We start from the raw sequence: 21,975 nt of genomic DNA, 5'->3' as shown, positions 1-21,975 counted from the left end.
CTGTAGAAATAAACAGGTCTATCCACTTATAAAGAAATAGGAGACCTTACTTTTGGGATTATCCTCATATACCTTCATGAGAAGCAAAAATACACCTGAACAAGATGACACCTTCATTAGCAAAAAACTTGGCAACATAACTGAGATAAAAGAAAAAACGCTTATAGCTTTAAGTAACCATGAAAATTACCAAAGTAATTACAAACACAAAAAATCACATCCTGCAGTGGAGATGCATAAAACAACCGTGCCAAAGCGCGTCGTCAGTAGTTAAAATTAAAATATCACCTCTATCTGTACAGCATAATTATAGAGAGATGGTCGATGTGAACATGTGTACAATTCCACATTTGCTGAACATCTATTGCATACACCACGTAAACTGGATGACGTAGAATTGCTACACAAAGTGAGTAAGGGCTACAAACTGGATCTGTTTGAAGAATTAGAAATTTCCTAACACCTGTCTCAAAAAGGGGATTTATTCTTAACGAACAGGTGCAGCTTAGAAACAAAAATTTTTTGGTTAATTTCAAACCCCTTCTTGCTCTAATGTAATCAGCTCTGGCTGACCAGAAGCTAGTTTTCTTGTCTGTTGATGCTGGTGAGATGCTCCTTTCCCGTCTTGGGATTTTACGTATTTTTGATGATTGTTGTTTGCGGTTTTTTGTGTGTAGGTGTGGTTTAAATGATTCTGTTATGTTTTTTATTCATGACGACAGATGGTTTCGATTTACTACAACATTTTGTTCGTTTTTGCTAGTATGTATCCTAGTCTTTAATTTGCGTGAGATTCTTGGGCATACCACTAGTGCCTTATTTCGTTAGATGTGTTCCTTAGTGCAAGCTTCATCTGCTTGACACTAGGACACAGGCAAATAGGTATTCATATTTTCTATTGTATGTAGGTGCTTTAAATGGTTCTGATATGTTTTATTTATTAAGACTGAGGGTTTGAATTAGTATAATCTTTAAAATTTTAATGCGCTGTGTTTTAATGTGCTTGAGTGTCTCGTGCATACCACACGTGCCCCCTCTCTCGGTGAAACTGTCAGCCGTGGTGCTTCCACATCCTCTTCATGCTAGTTCACAGGCTAAGTACTGATAATATGCCCTGTTCGCATCGACCATCTCTTCATAATTATGCCGTACAGATAGAGGTGATATTTTAATTTTAACTACTGACGACGTGCTTTGGCACAGTTGTTTTATGCATCTGCACTGCAGGATGTGATTTTAGTAAGTGACTAAAAGTTTTTCGTGTTTGTAATTACTTTGGTAATTTTCATGATTACTTACAGCTGTAAGTGTTTTTTTTCTTCTGTCTCAGTTATGTTGCCAAGTTCCAGAATGAGATTTTCACTCTGCAGCGGAGTGTGCGCTGATATGAAACTTCTTGGCAGATTAAAACTGTGTGCCCGACCGAGACTCGAACTCGGGACCTTTGCCTTTCGCGGGCAAGTGCTCTACCATCTGAGCTACCGAAGCACGACTCACGCCCGGTACTCACAGCTTTACTTCTGCCAGTATCTCGTCTCCTACCTTCCAAACTTTACAAAGTCGTGCTTCGGTAGCTCAGATGGTAGAGCACTTGCCCGCAAAAGGCAAAGGTCCCGAGTTCGAGTCTCGGTCGGGCACACAGTTTTAATCTGCCAGGAAGTTTCATGTTGCCAAGTTGTTTGTTAATGAAGGTGTCTTCTTGTTCAGGTGTATTTTTGCTTCTGATGAAGGTATATTTAGATATTCCAAAACTGTGGTCAAGGATTTCAATAAATGTTTATCCTGCATCTGTTTGGCTGTTCATTTACCATGAAGTAAAAAAAAAATTGTCTAAGTATTTCGTATCGGCTGGAACACTGTCTCTCAACACAGGACAAGCATTTGGTGAGCAGTACAGAATTCAAAGAGCTTGTCTGTAGCAGTGAAAGGTTTAATTGTGTCAAAAGGAGAAATCACTCCCGAAAATTGAAAAATTACAAGTAGATGGAATGTCTGGCCTGTGCTAGCCTTCAGGATTGAAATTTCAATGCTGACAATAGACATCTTAAATGTATAAAAAAGGGGAGGGGAGAATTCTTTGGGTCCCACACAGCCTGGGATCTGAGTGAGCAGGCTCTCCTTCCCTAACCTAGCAATCCCTCCTTCATGAGGAACAACTAACAGTTCCAAAAGCTAGTTACAGTTTCTCGTATTTATATTTTTTTAGCAGTGCTGGAATTATGCCTCTGTCCAACCATTATGTTTCCATGTAATTTTACAGACCTGATGATCATCTGTTTTACAGATATTGCAATAAGTTGTCTAGAAGGAAAGGGATCAGACTCTTGAGGAAGATACAGATGCAAGACTGCCCAACCCAGTAACTCAGCACTTCCTATTCCAGTCCTGTCACAGGCTTATCCTCTGTCATCACAGGCTGGACCACCTGTGAAAGCAACCATGTCATTAGCAGCTCTGCTGCAATCATTGCACAGCTTTTTATATTGATATGACTACCAACCAGCTGTCCAGAAGAGTGAATGGCCACTGACAAACTATGGCCTAAAGCAAAGTGGACCATCCTGCGGAACACAACGTGCAGCTGAACATAACATGATGAAATTTCAATGGTTGCTTCACAGTTCAGGCCATCTGGATCCTCCCCTCCACCACCAGCTTCTCTGAACTGCATAGATGAGTGTTGTCCTTGGAACACATTCTCTGCTCCCAAAATTATCCCGGCCTCAACTTACAATTACCTAATGTTCCCACACTATTCACACAATGGTTTCTGCCTCTTCAGTCTATCACCTCCCTATACATGTGCCATCATTCTCACTGTGTGCTGCTCTCTGCCAATGCGCCCACCATTCTTTCTTCCTCTCCTTTCCTCCTTCCCCCTGTGGGTGTGGGGTTAGAATAGGCCTGAGGTATTCCTGCCTGTTGTAAGAGGTGACTAAAAAATGTCTTACACGTTTCAGCGTTTATGTGATGGTCCCCTGTAGGGTTTGACCTCCATTTTTAAAAATTTTCCTGAAGACTGAGCCAGTTGGGGAAGAACGGGTGCATATTGTCCATGTGCTGAGTCCTATCGCATCCTTTGTCGACGTGGATTTGCACTTCTGTTCATTCTCCATCTGTTGGGCGAAGTCACCTTCCTGGGTGCGTATTTTTCCATCAACTATGCAGTATTGTTTTCTATGTTGACGAAAATGGACTTGTTTGCTTGGTTGCACCTGGTATCTAACAAAATAGCCAGTCCCTTGTGGTGGGGCCGCAATGTACCCTGTTGGTTGTAACCTTCTGACCACACAGGGATCTTTCTCCTGATGCCTGCCTCGTTAACTCCCCATGTATGCCGAGGAGTAGATGCCTGTCACCCAGAGGCATCAGGACTCCTGGCAATGGCCATCCTGCCAGATGGCCTTTGCTGCGGCTGGGTGGCGCCTGTGGGGAGAGGCCCCTGGTCGGAGTGGATGGCATCAGGGCGGATGACACGCGATGAAGCGTAGTATATCCTATCTTGCTAGTGGTGAAAAGTTTGGGGAGGTGGAGGGCTTGTCCAAAATTAGATCTGGGTCAGTCTTGATCAAAACAGCATCCTCTGCCCAGTCACGGGTGTTATTCGCTTGTGACATGCTGGGGGATGTTTCTGTCACCATCATGCCCCATAAGAGCTTAAATATATGAGCTGCACGCCAGTTTAGAGCGCCGAGGTGTACATTTCGTTCATCGTGTCCCCCGGGGTCCGAGGGATAATCAGTTTGCCACCAGTGCCTTCATCTTGGCCTTCGAAGGTGATACATTACCTGAGAAGGTCAAGGTGATGCTCTTCCACTGTGACAATCCCTCACACAATGTGGTGCTTTAAATGCTGGAAGTTCGGCCATATCTGTTCCCGCTGTACTTCCAGCGTCACATGTCGAGATTGCGGACGCCCATCACATCCTAATACCCCATGTGCCCTGTCTCCCGTCTGTGTCATCTGCAGAGAGCACCATTTGCCTTGCTTGCCTGACGGCAGGATTCTCCAGAAAGAAAGGAAAATCATGGCGTACAAGACCCTGGACCAACTGACCTACACTGAGGCTAAGAGGAAATTTGAACGCCTACATCCTGTACGTATGACATTGTCTTACGCCGCTGCTGCAACAGTTCTTGTCCCATGAGCTCCACCAACCCCCGTCACCTTTCAGAGCCAGAAGACTACACCTGCCCCCTTGATGGTGGGGGGGCATTTCCCTCCCTGTTGTTCCTGCACCCTACCACCCCTCGCCCCCTCAACCATTGGGGATATCAGTCCCCGCTCCTGTGCCAGAGTAGCGAAACTATTCTTCAGCTCCTCTTGCTAGGAAGGGGTCCCTTGGTTCACTCCTTTCCCAGGTTTCTGCTAGTGGGAAAGATGACACCCGCCACCGACTGAAGAGCCCAAAAGCAGCTGGTTGCAGGGCTTCATGCTCGTACTCAGTCCCAGAGACTGTATCAGTCATCCAGGGAGAGCCAAGGAGCAGTGAGAGAAATCCAAAAACGAGATCCCCAAGACCAAGGCATTTGCGGTGGCACCCACACCACCGCTACCTACAAGCTGTGTGTCTGCAGATGAGGTGGAGATTCTGGTGTCTGCTGAGGACCTAGATTGCGCCGGACCCTCAGACACAATGGGTATAGACTGCTCAGGAAATAAGTCGGTGGCGGCAGTTGACCCTGAGGTGTAAACTGCCCATTGAATGTTCCATGCCTTCCCAGCCTCACGATCAAATTATCCTTCAGTGGAATTGCGGCTGTGTTTTCCACCACCTGGCTGAGTTATGACAACTGTCAAGCTTTACACCTGCTTTTTGCATTGCCCTCCAGGAAACCTGGTTCCCAGCAATGAGGACACCTGCACTCCGCGGCTATAAGGGATCTTAACAGGAACAGTAGCGACTATAATTGTGTGTCAGGTGGAGTTTGCATTTATGTCCTAAACTCAGTCTGTAGTGACACTGTGCCCCTTTAAACCCCTCTTGAAGCTGTGGCTGTCAGAACAAGGACAATGCAGGAACTAACTGTGCTTACTGGCCGAGGCAGAGATGTCAAAACTTTACTGTCTCAGTTCGACCTCTGTCTATTAAATACTGGGGCTGCCACACATTTCAGTGTGTCTCATGGTAGTTACTCGGCCATTGATGTATCAATTTGCAGCCCAGGACTTCTCCCACCCGTCCACTGGAGAGCACGACAACCTGTGTGGTAGTGACCACTTCCCATTTTCCTCGCTGTCCCGATGTCAGGCCCATGGATGGAGAAACTTTCACCTCTGCTGCCACCGTTGAATCTCTCCACACGGCACCAACAGTGTGATGGTTGAGCAGGTGACTACGACAATCGTTTCTGCGGCAAAAAACACGATCCCTTGCTCTTTAGGGTGCCCCCGGCAAAAGGCAGTCCCTTGGTGGTCGCCGGAAGTCACTGAAGCAATTAATGAGCATAGGTGAGCTCTACAGCGGTATAAGCGGCACCATTCCCTGGAGCACCTCATAGCCTGTAAACGGCTCCATGCCCACGTTTGCCAACTTATCAAACGACAGAAGCAGTAGTGTTGGGAGAGATATGTCTCGGCCATTGGGTGCCATACGTCACCTTCCCAAGTCTGGGCAAAGATCAAATGTGTTTTCAGCTACCAGACCCCAACAGGTGTTCCTGGTGTTAACATAAATGGCGTGTTCTCTACCGACACAAACATGATTGCTGAGCACTATGCTCGAGTCTCTGCATTGGAGAATTACCCCACAGCCTTTCGCACTGTCAAACGGCGGCTGGAAGGGATAGTCCTCTCGTTCACTGTACACCACAGTGAATATTATAACACTCCATTTACAGAATGCAAGCTCTTCAGTGCCCTTTCACATTGCCCCAACACAGCTCCTGGGCCAGATCGGATCCACAGTCACATGATTAAACATCTCTCATCTGACTACAGGCGACATCTCCCTAGTCATCTTCAACTGGATCTGGTGCGATGGCATCTTTCCTTCGCAATGGCGGGAGAGCACCATCATTCAGGTGCTCAAATCCGGTAAAAACCCACTTGATGTGGATAGCTATCAGCCCATCAGCCTCACCAAAATTCTTTGTAGGCTGCTGGAAAGTATGGGTTTCTGCAGTTGGGTTGGGTCCTAGAGTCACGTGGTGGTCTACTGGCTCCATCTCAGGGCGGCTACCGCCATGGACACTCTACCACTGATAATCTTGTGTCTCTCAAATCTGCCACCCGAACAGCCTTTTCCAAACGCCAGCACCTGGTTGCCATCTTTTTTGATTTACGAAAAGTGTATGACACGTCTTGGCAACATCATATCTGTGCCATATTATACGACTGGGGTCACTAAGGCCCGCTCTCAATTTTTATCCAAAATTTTCTGTTGCTTTGTACTTTTCATGTTCAGGTTGTTGCCCTCCATAGTTCCCCCAGTTCCAGGAGAATGGAGTCCCCCAGGGCTCTGTATTGAGTGTATCTCTATTTTTAGTGGCCATTAATGATCTAGCGGCAGCTGTCAGGTTGTCCGTCTCACCCTCTCTGTATGCAGACAACTTTTGCATTTCGTATTGCTCCACCAGTACTGGTGTTGCTAACTAGCGTCTGCAGGGAGCTGTGCACAAGGTGCAGTCATGGGCTCTAGCCCACGGTTTCCAGTTTTCGGGTGCAAAGTCTTGTGTTATGCACTTCTGTTGGCGTCGTACCATTCGTCTGGAACCAGAGCTTTACCTTAATGATGATCCACTCACTGTAGTGGAGACATATCGATTCCTAGGACTGGTTTTCGACATCCGATTGACTTGGCTTCCTCACCTTCGTCAGCTTAAGTGGAAGTGTTGGCAGCGCATCAATGAGCAACACCAACTGGGATGCAGATCGCTCTATACTGCTGCAGCTCAACAGAGCCCTTGTTCAATCCCTCCTTGACTATGGGAGTGTGGTTTATGGTTTGGCGGCACCTTCAGCATTGTGTTTACTTGACCCAGTGCACCACTGTGGCATTCACATAGCGACAGGAGCTTTTAGGACGGGTCCAGTGATCAGCGTCCTGGTGGAGGCCGGAGTCCCTCCATTGCAGGTTAGGCATGCACAACTGCTGGCCAGCTACGTTGCAGACATTCATGGTTCTCCTGCACTTCCAAATTACTGTCTCCTTTTCCCACCCACAGCAGTTCATCTCCCACATGGGCGATGCAGGTCAGGGCTTCCAGTTGCAGTTCGTGTCTGATCCCTTCTTTCCAAACTGGAGTTCTTTCCGTTGCCACCTATACTTGTTTTCCTGTTGTGTCCATGTTGGTTGTCCTTCTGTCATTCTTCTGGTTCTTCCTTTTTCCTGTTATTGTGCTGTCCCCTTTCTTTTCTTGTTTCCCTTGTGTAATTATTTTACTGGGAACAAGGGACTGATGACCTCACAGTTTGGTCCCTTCCCCCCTTCCTCCAGACAAATAAATCAACCAACCAACCAAACTACCTACCTTTCCTCCTCTCCATTCCCCCTGCTTCCCCACAGCTTCCTGAGGCTGTGTGGGGCAGTCTTATACTGCTCCTCCCCCAGTGAGCACTCTTTCTCCACCTGCAACCTGCTTTCCCTCCCCCTTGTGTGACCAATTCCTAATTGCTGCTTTCATTCTGTGTAACAGCAGCAGTCTGATTAAAGAAGCCAGGTATGGTGATTGTGTGTGTGTGTGTGTGTGTGTGTGTGTGTGTGTGTGTGTGTGTGTGAGGTGTGCCTGCTTAGGCGCGTGCCCCCCCCCCCCCACTCTCTCTCTTTCTCTCTCTCTCTCTCTCTCTCTCTCTTTCTCTCTCTCTCTCTGAAATTTGAGATCCTCGGAAGTGTTCAGGTTCAAAGCAGTTCCAGTGCAATGATACAGCTGCCCATTCTTTAATTTGTTATCCATGTACTACAATTTCATTACATAGTGCTGGAGCATGTAACTGTTTTATTTCATTCTGCTAGGTTGATATCTTGTTCCCACACAGAGAAAAATTAGAAATATTTCTTTGTGGTAATATTTACTCCATATAATTCTTGTCATAAAGAATATGTCAACTTACGATGTTCTTTGCACTTTAAGGATAGGGAAATATGAAAGAGCTGAAGCACTTGGATGGACTGGATGGAAGAACTCTTCTTTTGAATGCAACCAGAGCTTTCCACGTATAAGTAAGCCGCGTATAATCAGGGACGAGATCAATCTTGACACTCCACTAAGGAAAAAAATGGAGCGCATCAGAGGTATGTGTATTCTTTCATCATAATTGATTAAGTTTAACACATTATGAAACAATTATGATCTACCTTATGTTTTATCCTTTACATTTCTAATTTTTTTCCTTGTTTTTATCCTGAGTAGATATGTTTTCCACTTTTTTGTTTATCAATGTGTCTTGTTGTATTATTAAGATTTATTTTGCTTAGTGGTTTAGAAAGTGTGGTAATGATCTGTGTCTCTTTGTAGTTCCTGTGATGCTGCACATTGTTATTGAGTTTCTTGCACTCATGTTAAAATCACTGAAAATTAGTATAAAATGCTTTTGAATGTAATCACAATTGAGTATGTGTCAGTGTCGCCTTCCTACTTAATAGTCTAACACAGAAGGAAGAATTTGTTTTAATGTTTGAGCATGTGAAGTAACACTTCCTGTGGCTTGTCAAAACAACATAAATGGAAATAGCTAATACAGTGATCAAACTGAATATTAGTTGGAATGTGTCGGTGCTTTAACAGTTTTAAATCTTAGCAAACACAGGTGTTACCTGCAGGGGCCGCAGTGACTACTGTAATTGATGTACAGATAAACCACCAAAGGTCGTGTACGTATTGACATGAGCATCCTCTCGTGTATTCATTGCTCTGGTGGCAAATGTTAGAAGTTTATGATCTCTCTTATGTTTCCTGCTTTACAGTACCCCATTTTCTTGCTTTTGTCAGGTGAAGTTATATGGTATTTATGTTTCATGTCTTATGAGAAAAAAAAATTAAATAGATTGAGTAAAGGACAACCTGCGGTGATTTTACTGTACATTAATCTCAGTTCTATTACTGTATGTTTGCTGTTTCCTTCTCCTGCCTTTTAAACTGGCACATTCAGTTGTGTATTGGGAGGTCAGCAATTTGAAAAGTAATGCAAACTACTTTGAAGTTATTGATTATACTGTGCAACAGGTACTATGTAAAATGTTAATGGCAATTGGATATTTACCTCAGACTTTTATGTCTGGCTTTTCACTTGATTATTTAGCCATTGAGTTCTATACATTTACAATAAACTGTAAACAAGTAGCTAATTTTCATACTTTTCAACCACACAAACAGTTATGCTTTTGCTCTTGTTTGACAATCTGCTCAGTAATTAATTTGTTTCTGATATAAAGCCGTTATATGCTCCCACATTAATACTACATAGACATTTAACGATCTGCCAGATTGTCGTACCTGAATGTAGTGTGTGCAGCCAATTGTAAGGAAATTAGGCTGGGCACACAGGTGTTCAGGACAAGCCCCATTTCCAACCTCTGCAAAGATACCGGCAAGTCATTACACTGTGTGTCAGTGATTCTCATTCAGTGACAAATACATAAAATTGTTAAATAACTCAGGTACCTGCATACCACATAGCTGCTCACCCACCCATTGAGTGTGTTTTTATTTATTTTGATTGAAACACGAAATTCTGGAATATTACAATGTGTCAAAATTAAATGTGTCAAAATTGTGGGATATTTCAAAATTAAACCAAGATGTCAGTATCAGCTGGTGATTTGGTGTGATGTTCGCAAGATTCCATTGCATTGGATGCATCCTATGTTTCTGTTACTCCCATTTCTAATGGACATCTACAAGTGACAATTGTCTTCCTCTGAAAGTGACGGTCTGTAGATGCCTTGCCTGGGCTCTGCGTATTGTGGCAGCTGGGAGTCGGAAGCATGTTGGGGAGAAGTATGTTCCAACATTAATGCTGTAGCCGGCCGCTGTGGCCGAGCGGTTCTAGGTGCTTCAGTCTGGAACTGCGTGACCGCTACGGTCGCAGGTTCGAATCCTGCCTCGGGCATGGATGTGTGTGATGTCCTTAGGTTAGTTAGGTTTAAGTAGTTCTAAGTTCTAGGGGACTGATGACCTCAGATGTTAAGTCCCATAGTGCTCAGAGCCATTTGAACCATCCTATGCTGTACTTATAGTATATCCATTATCATGTTTACAAGATTTTGTAAACTGCAGTTTCCTGCAGGTCCCATGACAAAATTTTTGTCTCCTTATACTGTGTATCATTTTTACACATGAGGATGGGTTCAGCAGTAATTGATTTGTTTTTAGAGAAGCCTGATGTGCTAGATGTTTTCTTCCATTCTTATTTTTCCAATGTATTTTTCCTGCAGTCACATGGATGCATAGTATTATTTTTGAGGAATGAAGAGGGGGGGGGGGGGGCAGAATGAGGTTGGTTCTTCTGGACGTGTGAAAACCGTATAGGAAGACCGTTGGAGTGTGAATCTTCCTTATTTGCTGCCAAGATTTGAGTTGGAGTGCGGGTCTTACTTCTGGATTACTGTAAGGATTCTTCTTGAATAAAGTTTTTTGATGTTGGAACTCGTGTTAGAGACTTACTTCATCAGAAAGTATTCCAGCTCTGTGAATGAGCATTTTGAGTAAACTATTTTTGTGTGGTGGATACTGATCACTTGACCTATGTATACATGGCCTAGGTATACATTTTGTGTGTGTGTGTGTGTGTGTGTGTGTGTGTGTGTGTGTGTACGTACCACTGTTAAAGAAGAATAGCTACACTGGTAGTTTGTTCGCAGTACTATACATTTAACAGAAGATAGGTAGATATAAACACATGTTTGATGAGGAAGTCAGTTGCGAATATAAGAAATGACAAATTGAGAGATTGTTAGAGACATTTTAGTGAAAAGTGATACCATGTCGATACTGGTCGTAATGGTTTTGTTGTGAAGAGACAGTACTTCCAAATGTGTTGACGTCCATGTAGTTTGATATATGATAATATTTCACTATGACTCAACTGAGAATGGTGGTGAGGTATTTGACCAAGTCTTAATGTAATTGTTTGTAAACGACGAAGTTCTTGGAGATTCATGCAGAGAAACCTTTTACTGGTTATGAGGAATATTATTATTGTGTGTCCTGGTTGAAGTGAATCACTTCTTTGGCCTATTAATTATCCCTATGATTGTTTCACTTCACAATTTTTTGAGAAAAAAGTGTAGTTTCGTATCTTTGTTTTATAATGTTCTAGATCAGCTCAATTTTAAGGTCAAGGAGGGTGACTCCATTGGCTGCTCAACTCTTTTCTGTAATCATGATTTGCTTACGAGATATTCCACAACATACAACTCTTGAGTTCTACAGCTTGTCCACAATAAGTTGAAGATTCGTGCATTGGCTGTTGGGAATGGCAGGTGGTGTGTTGTGCACCTGCATTAGGTGAGAGGGAGAGGAGCAGTGAGAGGAAGACTGCATCAGTAATACTTCATGCCAAGGAACAGCTTAATATTGCCAGTTCTCAGAGAAATTGAATATCTTTCAACTAGCACCATTCCATTTCTGGCAGCACCAGCAAAATTGTCAAGCTATTGTGGAAATTCTGTACATAGTCCTGGATGCACTGGAGATGATAATTTGTTACCATAGAAAGAAGTTTCTCAGCTGTTCCCATTTTTAGTACTCTTCGGGTCATCCAATAAATGTACCTAGCAGACTAAACAATAATAGCAAATAATTGTAATGGAGTAGGTTTGTCTCCCAATCATCTGAGAGTCTTGAGGTGACTGTACAATACAATGCAAGAGGCATACAGTTTGGCACAGTAGTGACAGGTGGTCCCAGGTGGAGCAGCTTCTATCTTTCCATTTCATCTCAGAATTTCCTTTTACTACACTGCCTCTTATCAGTTGCTGTTTTCTTCAAAAATAAGTTCCCTGTGATGGACTAAGTTTCTAGTGGTCGAGGGCTGAGGCCTCCCAGTTGTTAACATTAATGTGGTTTATTTTCATGTTGGCCTTAATTACATCTGTATATCATTTCATCTAACCACCCAAACATCGTTTGACCTCTGATGACTCAGAGTAAAACACTTGTTTGTGTTTGCAATTATTGGGCATGCAGACTGCAGACTATATCTCCTACCCACATTAGCTGGCATCTTAAAACCATCGCTTCTGCATTGGTTGTATGTGCTCTTCAAGGATGCTGATATTTGGTGTCTATCTCACCTTATTGTATGCAAAATCCTACTTGGTTGTCAATGATGGTATTTTTCCAGCCATTTTACATGCTGCCTGATCCATATCCAGGATTCATATCCATAAAGCAGGGATGGAATTACTGGTCCGTGTTGCAGCATTGACAATGTGGTTGTCAGATACACAGATCGTAGTCTGGCGAAGGATGCTCTATATTTCCATTGGATGAGAGGATGCTGCGAAGGTAAGAAAAGGTATTAACAACTTGAGGACTCACTCGTTGGTGGTGACAATGGAATTTCTTTGTCCTTCCTGAGGTGGGGGTTGGTGAAGGATTTGTGTTTTGCTGGTATTGAGACCTATCTTTTTATATGCTGTGGAGGAGCCATTCAGGATTAATACTACCGTATTTACTCGAGTCTAAGCCGCACTCGAATCTAAGCCGCACCTGAAAAATGAGACTTGAAATAAAGGAAAAAAAATTTCCCGACTCTAAGCCGCACCTGAAATTTGAGACTCGAAATTCAAGGGGAGAGAAAAGTTTTAGGCCGCATCTCCAAATCGAAACAAAGTTGGTCCACTGTAATATGAGACAATTTAGGCCGAATGAATGACAATACAGCTACAGTAGTTTGGTTTGAGTCGTAAGCTTAGCAGTTAAGCTTTACCAGGTAGCCATTGCTATGCGTCAGGCGCTCCATACGTATTTATACGGGTACCCTTCCTTTTTCACGTGCTTCATATGGTTTGAATTGATTGCTTATTTTTCTTTGATCTGATAAGCGCAGTTTTCTTTGTTATAGGTGTTTACGTCACTCTACACTGAAAATGCATTACTGTACTGTGTCATGCATTGTTTGTCGTACTCTGATACTGCGTGTTTACGGCCTGTCGCCGATCGCGGCATGGCTTGCTTTTGTGCGCGCTACCGCCGCTTACAAATAAAAAAAAAAAGAGAGAGAGAGAGGAATCGTCTCATTAGCGAAACAATGGCAAGAGACTGCTACTTGTTGTTACTTACACTGCTGCTTTCTTTGATAATGATCAACGAGAACCAAATAATAGACTGCGTATGATAGAAGATGTTCTGAACGAGAGTTTAGCGAAAATTTTTCTCCGTTTTAAAATCTTTGCAGGTGCCTCTTTAGTACATTACATTCTGCACAGAAATTAGAGTCATCTTAGGTTTAAAAATATAGTCAATTGCCTCGCTTCATTTCTGACTGTATCACTGTTTAGCATAAGAATAATACGAATATAAACATGACATGATATGTATATTCTTCCGTGTTTGCTGTTGTCTCGCTCTAGTTTTGTGGTTTATTACGCAGACAGGATTTAAATGAGATAGCAGCAAACACGAAACAATACATGGAAAAATGTTTATATTCGTATTATTCTTATGGTGACGAGAATACTGCATGTGATTCACAATTTATAAAAGTTCCTATTAGCAACCATCTCTTCTCACAGATAGGAAAAAATTCAGAACGTAGAGTTGGCCATATTGACAAACATTCTAAACATTCTTGCCAGTCGGGTTTTTGTAGTACATTGAAATGCCGCTACATTCGAAGATGAACAATACGGAATTTGTATTTACTTCGTTGGATAATGTATGAAAATGAAAATGCAATGGTCTAAACTCAGCGCGGAGGAAAAAAGCTTGTCTTCTACCTTTTTTTTTTATATATTTATTTACTGACGCAGAGGTTTTGGCGCCAGTATTTATCTTTGTGCCTACAAAGCATGCCTGTGTAGCGCTACATATATTCGATGGCAGAACTAAGTTGTGGTGGCACCCACCGACATTTTTAAGAACTTCCGCTTGCTTTGCACTCGATTCTAAGCCGCAGGCGGTTTTTTGGATTACAAAAACCGGAAAAAAAAGTGCGGCTTAGATTCGAGTAAATACGGTAGTTTTTCTTTGCACTAAGCTGCAACTGCATCATCAGCATACTATAATTGAAATAATGCTGCAGAACACGTTAAGAGTTCTTGCTTTTAGATGACTCAAATTAAATGGTTTCCAATCGATTCCGGAGGAAGTTCGTCTTTGACTAACTGCATGATAGCTGCAACATGGAAGGAAAATAACATGGGGCAATCATACATTGTTGTTTAGCACTGTTATTGTTATGGAATGGCTCACCAACAAGGTCATTACCGGTGACAGTTGCTGTCATATCTGTGCAGAGCAATTTCAAGATGGCAATAGATTTCTGTGGAAAACCATAAAGAACTAAAATCTTCGATAGAGCTTTCTAGTTTACAGAATCAAATGCATTATTGAGTTACATAAAGGCAATCTAAAGAGGTCTACTTTTTTCCCTGCCTTTTTCTTGAAGCTGTGAATATCGTGTGTGATCCTCTAGAAGGTCTGAAGCTGCACTGGTTTTCTGGTAGTAATTCCTCCAATAAGGGCATAGCACACTGAGGGTAATTAGCTTTCCCAAAGTAGACAGCAACAACATTCCCCAGTACTTATTGCAGTCTATCACATTTCATAAATATGGAAACCACCAAACTATTTCTGAAATCAAGAGGCATTTCTTCAGTGTTCCAGGTTTTAACAATCAGTTCGTGTCCCTCATCACCTTTTTTGAGAGCTTTTGTCAGGACCAGTGGCCTTGTGTTGCTTTGCTTTGCTTAACTTCATTAGTATTGTGGAGAGCCAAGTTGTTCTTGATGGGTGTTTGTTCTTTCATGTCCTGCACTTTTTCATCAATAACCGATTCGTGATTCAGATGTTCAAAATGTTCCTTCCACCTATTCTTGATGGAGCATTGATCTTTTAGACGTGTACGCTTGTCATTGGACCAGGGGTGGATGAACCATAAATTGGTTTTGTTGCTTGGAAGAACTGTCCCATATCTTTGTCCACAAGATACCGCAGCCCTCATTATCCACTATGTATCCTTCAGTGCGTGGGTAGTTCTTTGTACTTTTACCTTGGTAGGAGGAAAGGCTGGAGTTCATGTAATTTTCAGTGCTTCAATTTCTTCCTCATTTTCATCAAACCATTCCTAATGTTTCCTAGTCTCATGCCCTAATGTTTCTTTTTAGGCACTCAGAATAGTGGCCTTAAAGTTCTCTCATTGTTGTGTTACATCGTATGTTTTGTGAGGCATATTCTGACTTGCCAAACATCTCAGTATCTAATGTGTGTCTATAGTTCTTTTGTTTCCTCCAGTAAGCAGATAGTGACAAGTACGTGATGGATCTCATAAGTCGGTGTGATGCGTCCAACAATAGTCGGCTCCTGTCATCGCTTTAGCAATGAAAACATTGTGTAGATCGTTCTTGCAGACAATTACTCATAATGAGATGCCAGTGCTTCAATCTAGGTTGCTGCCATGATACTTTGAAGTGATCCTCTTGATAAAAGATGGTTTGGCAACTGTTAATTCACATTCGGTACATTTTGGGATGATACTAAAACCATTGGAGTTTTCACTGCCAATTCCCTCTGTACCACTGACATCACTACACACATTATGTTCCGTACCCACCCTTTTTTTTACATTTGGTAGGATGTCATCCATATCTGATAGTTGATGATTAGCTTTTTCGTCAGTATGTTGGCCCACATGCCAGTTGTCTCAATTTTCCCTGAGCTGAGCTTCTCAAGATATACCCTTGATGAAGGTTGTGATATACCTCATGTTGCCCAAGCTACACAATTCTTACACATTCCAGTAATGTGAGACGCTGAACCATTGCATTTTTCATGCATACAGGAGCTGCCCAGTCGTAAGGATCCTGTCCCCGCCATGCCCTTGCATGCTCCCACAAACAACCTTACACCTTCCCCCCATCACTGCCTTGCTATCCCTTCCCTTCCCTACCAGAGCTACCTCCTTACTCCCATCACCCACAGATAGCTTTTCTCATCAGCTGCAGTTGTTGTGCACAGTCCAGCCTCAGTGGCCAGAGACTGTGTTCATTTGTGTGACTTGTGCTTGTGTGAATATGTGTGTGTGTGTGTGTGTGTGTGTGTGTGTGTGTGTGTGTGTGTGTGTGTGTGTGTTCGTGTGCGTTTTTTACTTCAGAAGAAGGCCCCTTCGACCGAATGCTTAAATGTGAATCTCTGTGGCTCAGCATCTTCACTATATGGTGAATAATATTCTTCTAATTGTAATTTACTTGCGAATTTGTGTTATGTTAGTGGGCATTAATCATACACTTTTGTAATTAACAAGTGTTCATTCTTTTCTTGTATCCATGGTCATCTTTCTCACGTTTCACTGCCTGTCTGTGGAGAATAAACACCTTTTCAGAACAATGGCCTGGGACAGTGGCATCATAAACATCAGTTCTATTATAAATTTCATATATCTAGCATTATTCTTTGCCTGCAAATCATGTCTTACACTGAACTCTATTTGGCATGGTATTTCTGATACTCTGTTGTCATTTGGGTGTGTTCTTCCCCATATTGAAAAATGGGTAGGGAGGACAGAAAGAAAGCAAATTTTAAGAGAGGTTAGAACTGAGACAAACCTTCAGTTTGAAAAAGAAATCAAAAAACATAATTCCAGCTTATTACATCAGCATAAACAGCCATTGGTTAAGAATTTTCAACTGTCAGCAGATATTTTAACTCCACCCAATTTTAACTCAGACAATGTGAAATGTCAGCTATCTTTATTGCATCAAAATATTCGAGGACTGAGAAATAAAATTAATGAATTAACTATATGCATAGATGAATTAGAGTCTTCAAACCCAGCTGACATAATCTGCCTCTCTGAACATCATGTGACCACTGGTATAGAACTTTTAAGTGTTACAGGGTTTAGGTTAGCATCTCACTTTTGTAGATCAGAAATGGAGAAAGGAGGAGTTGCCACATTAATCAGGAACTGTCATAAATTTAAGAACATAGACATTCATAAATTTTGCCTAGAACAGCATATGGAAGCATGTGCAACAGAATTAGATTTTCACAAAAAATCTTTCATAATATTAAGTGTATATCGAGCACCTGCAGGTAACTTTAATCTGTTTGTAAACCACCTTGAAGCTGTACTGGCCCATTTAATAACCAAAAACAAAGAAATAGTGGTTGCTGGTGATTTCAATGTAGATTTCCTTAAAGACTCTCCGAATAAGAACTTATTTGAGTTAGTAACACTATCATTCAACTTAATTCCCACAGTAAAGTTCCCCACCAGGATAGCCACTTGCTCACAAACAGCCATTGATAATATCTTTATAGAAAAGTCCAATGAACAAAATTATATTACAAAACCAATAGCCAATGGCCTCTCAGACCATGACATGCAGTTCCTTCTGTTAAATGTTAATACTGAACAGGATATAAAATCTGTTAAATCTGAGCTCAAGAGGGTAATCAGTAAGCCAAAAATTGATTATTTTAGGACACTCCTCAGAGACATTCACTGGACTGATGTTTACAGTGCTCATGGCATGAATGAAAAATATAACATTTTTGCTAATAAAGTGCTTACCTTATTTGAACACTGCTTTCCCCCAAAACTTACCAAGGTTAGAGGAAAATCTACAAAGAAGCCATGGATTACTCGAGGAATAAGGGTATCTTGTAAAACAAAAAGAAAACTGTATCTGTCAATCCGAAACATTTCCAATGTTGATGCTATAGCACATTATAAGAAATACTGCAAAATATTAAAGACTGTAATATGGATGTCAAAGCAAATATATTACAAGGAAAAGATAGTCATATCAGATAACAAAATAAAGACAATATGGGATATAGTGAAGGAGGAGACCGGTAGGACCAGACCTGAAGAGGAACAAATAGCATTAAGAGTAAATGATACATTGGTGACAGATGTGTATAGTGTTGCAGAACTTTTTAACAAACATTTTATAACTGTTACTGAAAAGATGGGGTTGTCAGGTTCGGTAGATGCTGCTATGGATTACCTTAGACCAGACATTTCAAGTAATTTCCATAATATGAATTTGACCCTCACTACCCCAACAGAAATAATGTCCATCATAAAATCTTTAAAATCAAAAACATCTAGTGGGTATGATGAAATATCAACAAAGTTAATTAAAGAATGTGATTCTGAGCTAAGTAACATATTAAGCTATCTGTGTAACCAGTCGTTTATCAGTGGAATATTTCCTGAATGACTAAAATATGCTGAAGTTAAGCCACTGTTTAAGAAGGGAGATAAAGAAATAGCATCAAATTTCCGTCCAATTTCACTGTTACCAGCATTCTCAAAAATTTTCGAAAAAGTAATGTACTGTCGTCTTTATAACCATCTTATCTCAAATAACATACTGTCAAAGTCACAGTTTGGATTTCTAAAAGGTTCTGATATTGAGAAGGCTATCTTCACTTACAGTGAAAATGTGCTTAATTCATTAGACAAAAAATTGCAGGCAACTGGTATATTTTGTGATCTATCAAAGGCATTTGACTGTGTAAATCACAATATCCTTTTAAGTAAACTAGAATATTATAGTGTAACAGGAAATGCTGCAAAATGGTTCAAATCTTATATCTCTGGCAGGAAACAAAGGGTGTTATTAGGAAAGAGCTTGATACATGTCTATCAGGCATCATCCAACTGGGAACTAATTACATGTGGGGTCCCACAAGGTTCCATTTTGGGGCCCTTACTTTTTCTTGTGTATATCAATGACCTTTCATCAGTAACATTACCAGATGCCAAGTTTGTTTTGTTTGCCGATGATACAAACATTGCAATAAATAGCAAATCAAGTGTAGTCTTAGAAAGATCAGCCAATAAAATATTTGTGGACATTAATCACTGGTTCCTAGCCAATTCTTTGTCACTAAACTTTGAAAAAACACACTACATGCAGTTCAGAACTTGTAAGGGGTGTCCCAAGAGTATGTGTCTAACATATGATGACAAGAAGATAGAAGAAGTGGACAGTGTTAAATTCTTGGGATTACAGCTTGATAATAAATTCAATTGGGAGGAGCACACCACAGAACTGCTGAAGCGTCTTAACAAATCTCTGTTTGCAATGCGAATTTTGTCAGACGTAGGGGATATAAAAATGAAAAAGCTGGCATACTATGCTTACTTTCATTCCATAATGTCATATGGGATTATTTTTTGGGGTAATTCATCAAGCCAAGCTAAAGTTTTCCGGGCACAAAAACGTGCAGTAAGAATTATATGTGGTGTGAACTCAAGAACATCCTGCAGAAGCCTGTTTAGGGAACTAGGGATACTAACTACAGCTTCCCAGTATATTTATTCCTTAATGAAATTTGTCATTAAAAATATATCACTTTTTCAAACCAACAGCTCAATTCATGGAATCAATACTAGAAATAAGAATAATCTTCACAAGAATTTAAAGTCACTTAGTCTTGTACAAAAAGGTGTGCATTATTCAGGAACACACATTTTCAATAACTTGCCAGCAGCCATAAAAAGCTTAACAACCAATGAAATTCAGTTTAAGAGAAGCCTAAAGGATTTATTGGTGGCCAACTCCTTCTACTCCATTGATGAATTTCTTAGTAAAACCAACTGATTTGTATATAAGTACAACATAACTTCTGCACAATTTCAGTGCAGTAATGTGTTCACTGAAAATTTGTGTGTGTGTGTGTGTGTGTGTGTGTGTGTGTGTGTGTGTAAGTATAATCTAACTTCTGCACCATTTCAGTGCAGTAATGTGTTCATTGTAAATAAGTATTACAGTAGTTGTATTACATGTTTATTACCTTATAAATAAATAAAAAACGTTTTTTATTTTAAATTCAGTGCATTAGTATTTGTAAAATGACTCTTAGTGTTCATTAAAAATGACGATCATTCCACTTGGGACCTGTGGAATGGTACATTAGTTTATTTGTTTTAGTTGTAAATATTTGTCATGTATTGTTGTTTTTCTGACATGTTCCACATCCAGGAGGACCTCCTCACTACGGATCAATTGGAATGAAAGTAAATCTAATCTAATCAAATCTATAGTGCAACTAGTCTCTCTCGTCAGAAACGGAAAAATTGAACATTTCATTGTGTAAAGAATGTAAAAAGAAAGTGATAAATGGAATCCTTTGTGTTAAGTGTAACTACTGGTGGCACGAAAAGTGTGCCAAAATTAACTTAAAATACGTCAGTGTTTTTTTATTTTTTATTTTACTTTTATATTTTTTCCTCGGCTTTTTACATTTCAAAACATCTGAACTTGAAAAAACAGTGAAAAGAAATAGCAAAATTATCAAGAGACTTCAAAATGATATTGGGGTGTTGAAAAGCAAAATCTCAATTTTAAAACAAGAAAACGATAAACTATTACAAGAAAGAGTTCCATGTGTCAGAAAGCTGTGAAACAAGGACAAATAACTTTGTGTTAATCCATGTGAAGACATCAGCAGAAAGCCAGTAAACAACAAAACCATGACTCCAGGTAAAGAAAACAATAGATTAGCAAGAGAGAAACAGTCCAGTGCATGTGAAAGCTGGAAAATGGAAACAAAACAATACCATGGAAACTTGTGCACATGTGTAAGCAGTATTAACGATAGAAACTTTGTCTCGTATATCAGATGTGCCCTGCAAATTACCAATAACCTCAGTAAGCCAACATTCAGTACATAAATATAAATGGAAGTCTGTAACATATACTAAAAGGAAAGGCAGTGGCTCAAGTGTACAAAGAAATGGAAATGAATTTCTATTGGCAGGTGATTTGTTACTGAAAAATGTCGCTGTTCCATGACGCAAAATTGATTTGCGACCTGGAATCAGAACACAACTAAAAAGCTAGCTAATAAAATATAGAAAACTCAAAACAACATACTGCAAAAAATGAACTTAAGCACAACTATAGTGGTGTGTTAAGTGTGTTAATACATGCTGGGACAAATTCGATAAAAATTAGCAGTGAACAAGAAACTTGATTCGTTCAGCTAGAAGTGTCTATCCAGGTTCCTGTCTCATAATCAGTGGAATAATAGAAAGATGATCTGTAAGTGATAAATATGCCTGCAAAATAAACTGTGCCATAAAAGAAAAGTGTCATAGACTTGGAGCATAGTTCATAGATCCAAATAAATTCCTAAATGAAAACTGCCTGGGAAAGGATTAGGTACACTTAAATAGATTGGGGTCTCTGACATTAAGCAGGATGTTTACAGACATTTGCAAAATAATAATAATAAACAAGGGAAAATAAAATGGCTTGATGGGTGTGAAAAAGTGGATAAACCAACAAAAAAAATAAAAGATTGAGTATCATCCAAAAAACGAGGGAGAGCAGAATATAGACCTAGATATTGGTATTGAATGACTTCACCACAGAATAAATTTGACTTACTGTGTTTAGGTGAACATCGGGCCACTGAAGATGAAATTTCAATAGCAATCTATGTTGTTAGCCCAATCGAACCATTAGTAACTTAGATCTATATTATTTATGTGAATAACTGAGTTTTGAAGCCACTGGTATAGACGTAAGTGGTATGCAACTAATAGCATCATTGTACAGGTCTCCCAGTGGTATTAACAGTGTATTCTTAGAAAAATTGGACATCCTTTTATGTGAACCCAATGAGAATGGATTTACCAACTATGACATTATAACAGGTGATGGTCTTAATTCTGATTGACATGTCAACTGATAAGTGCAGTGTTCGTGATTTGAAAAACCTATTAAGACAGTTCAGTCTACTGTGTGTGAACTTTAAACCTACTAGGGAACAAACATGCTTAGACAATGTATTTGGTAACTTTAAATGTGCCCAAGCTCAATGTGATGTAACAATGTTTCTCTTTTC

The 21,975-nt window shown here is 40.6% G+C and overlaps 1 protein-coding gene across 3 annotated transcripts in view; it reads left to right on the top strand.

Moving 5' to 3' along the window:
* LOC124783583 (PAS domain-containing serine/threonine-protein kinase) overlaps positions 1-21,975 on the top strand; it is a 222,850-nt gene that overhangs the window by 20,147 nt on the left and 180,728 nt on the right. For all 3 annotated transcript variants that reach the window (XM_047254035.1, XM_047254034.1, XM_047254033.1), the window contains exon 4: positions 8,074-8,234. In XM_047254035.1, coding sequence (XP_047109991.1) covers positions 8,074-8,234 — 161 coding nt within the window. The remainder of the gene's footprint in view (positions 1-8,073; positions 8,235-21,975) is intronic.

Source organism: Schistocerca piceifrons, chromosome 1 (assembly GCF_021461385.2).
Source record: "Schistocerca piceifrons isolate TAMUIC-IGC-003096 chromosome 1, iqSchPice1.1, whole genome shotgun sequence".
Lineage (NCBI taxonomy): Eukaryota > Metazoa > Arthropoda > Insecta > Orthoptera > Acrididae > Schistocerca > Schistocerca piceifrons.
This window is presented reverse-complemented; position numbering and strand designations above follow the sequence as displayed.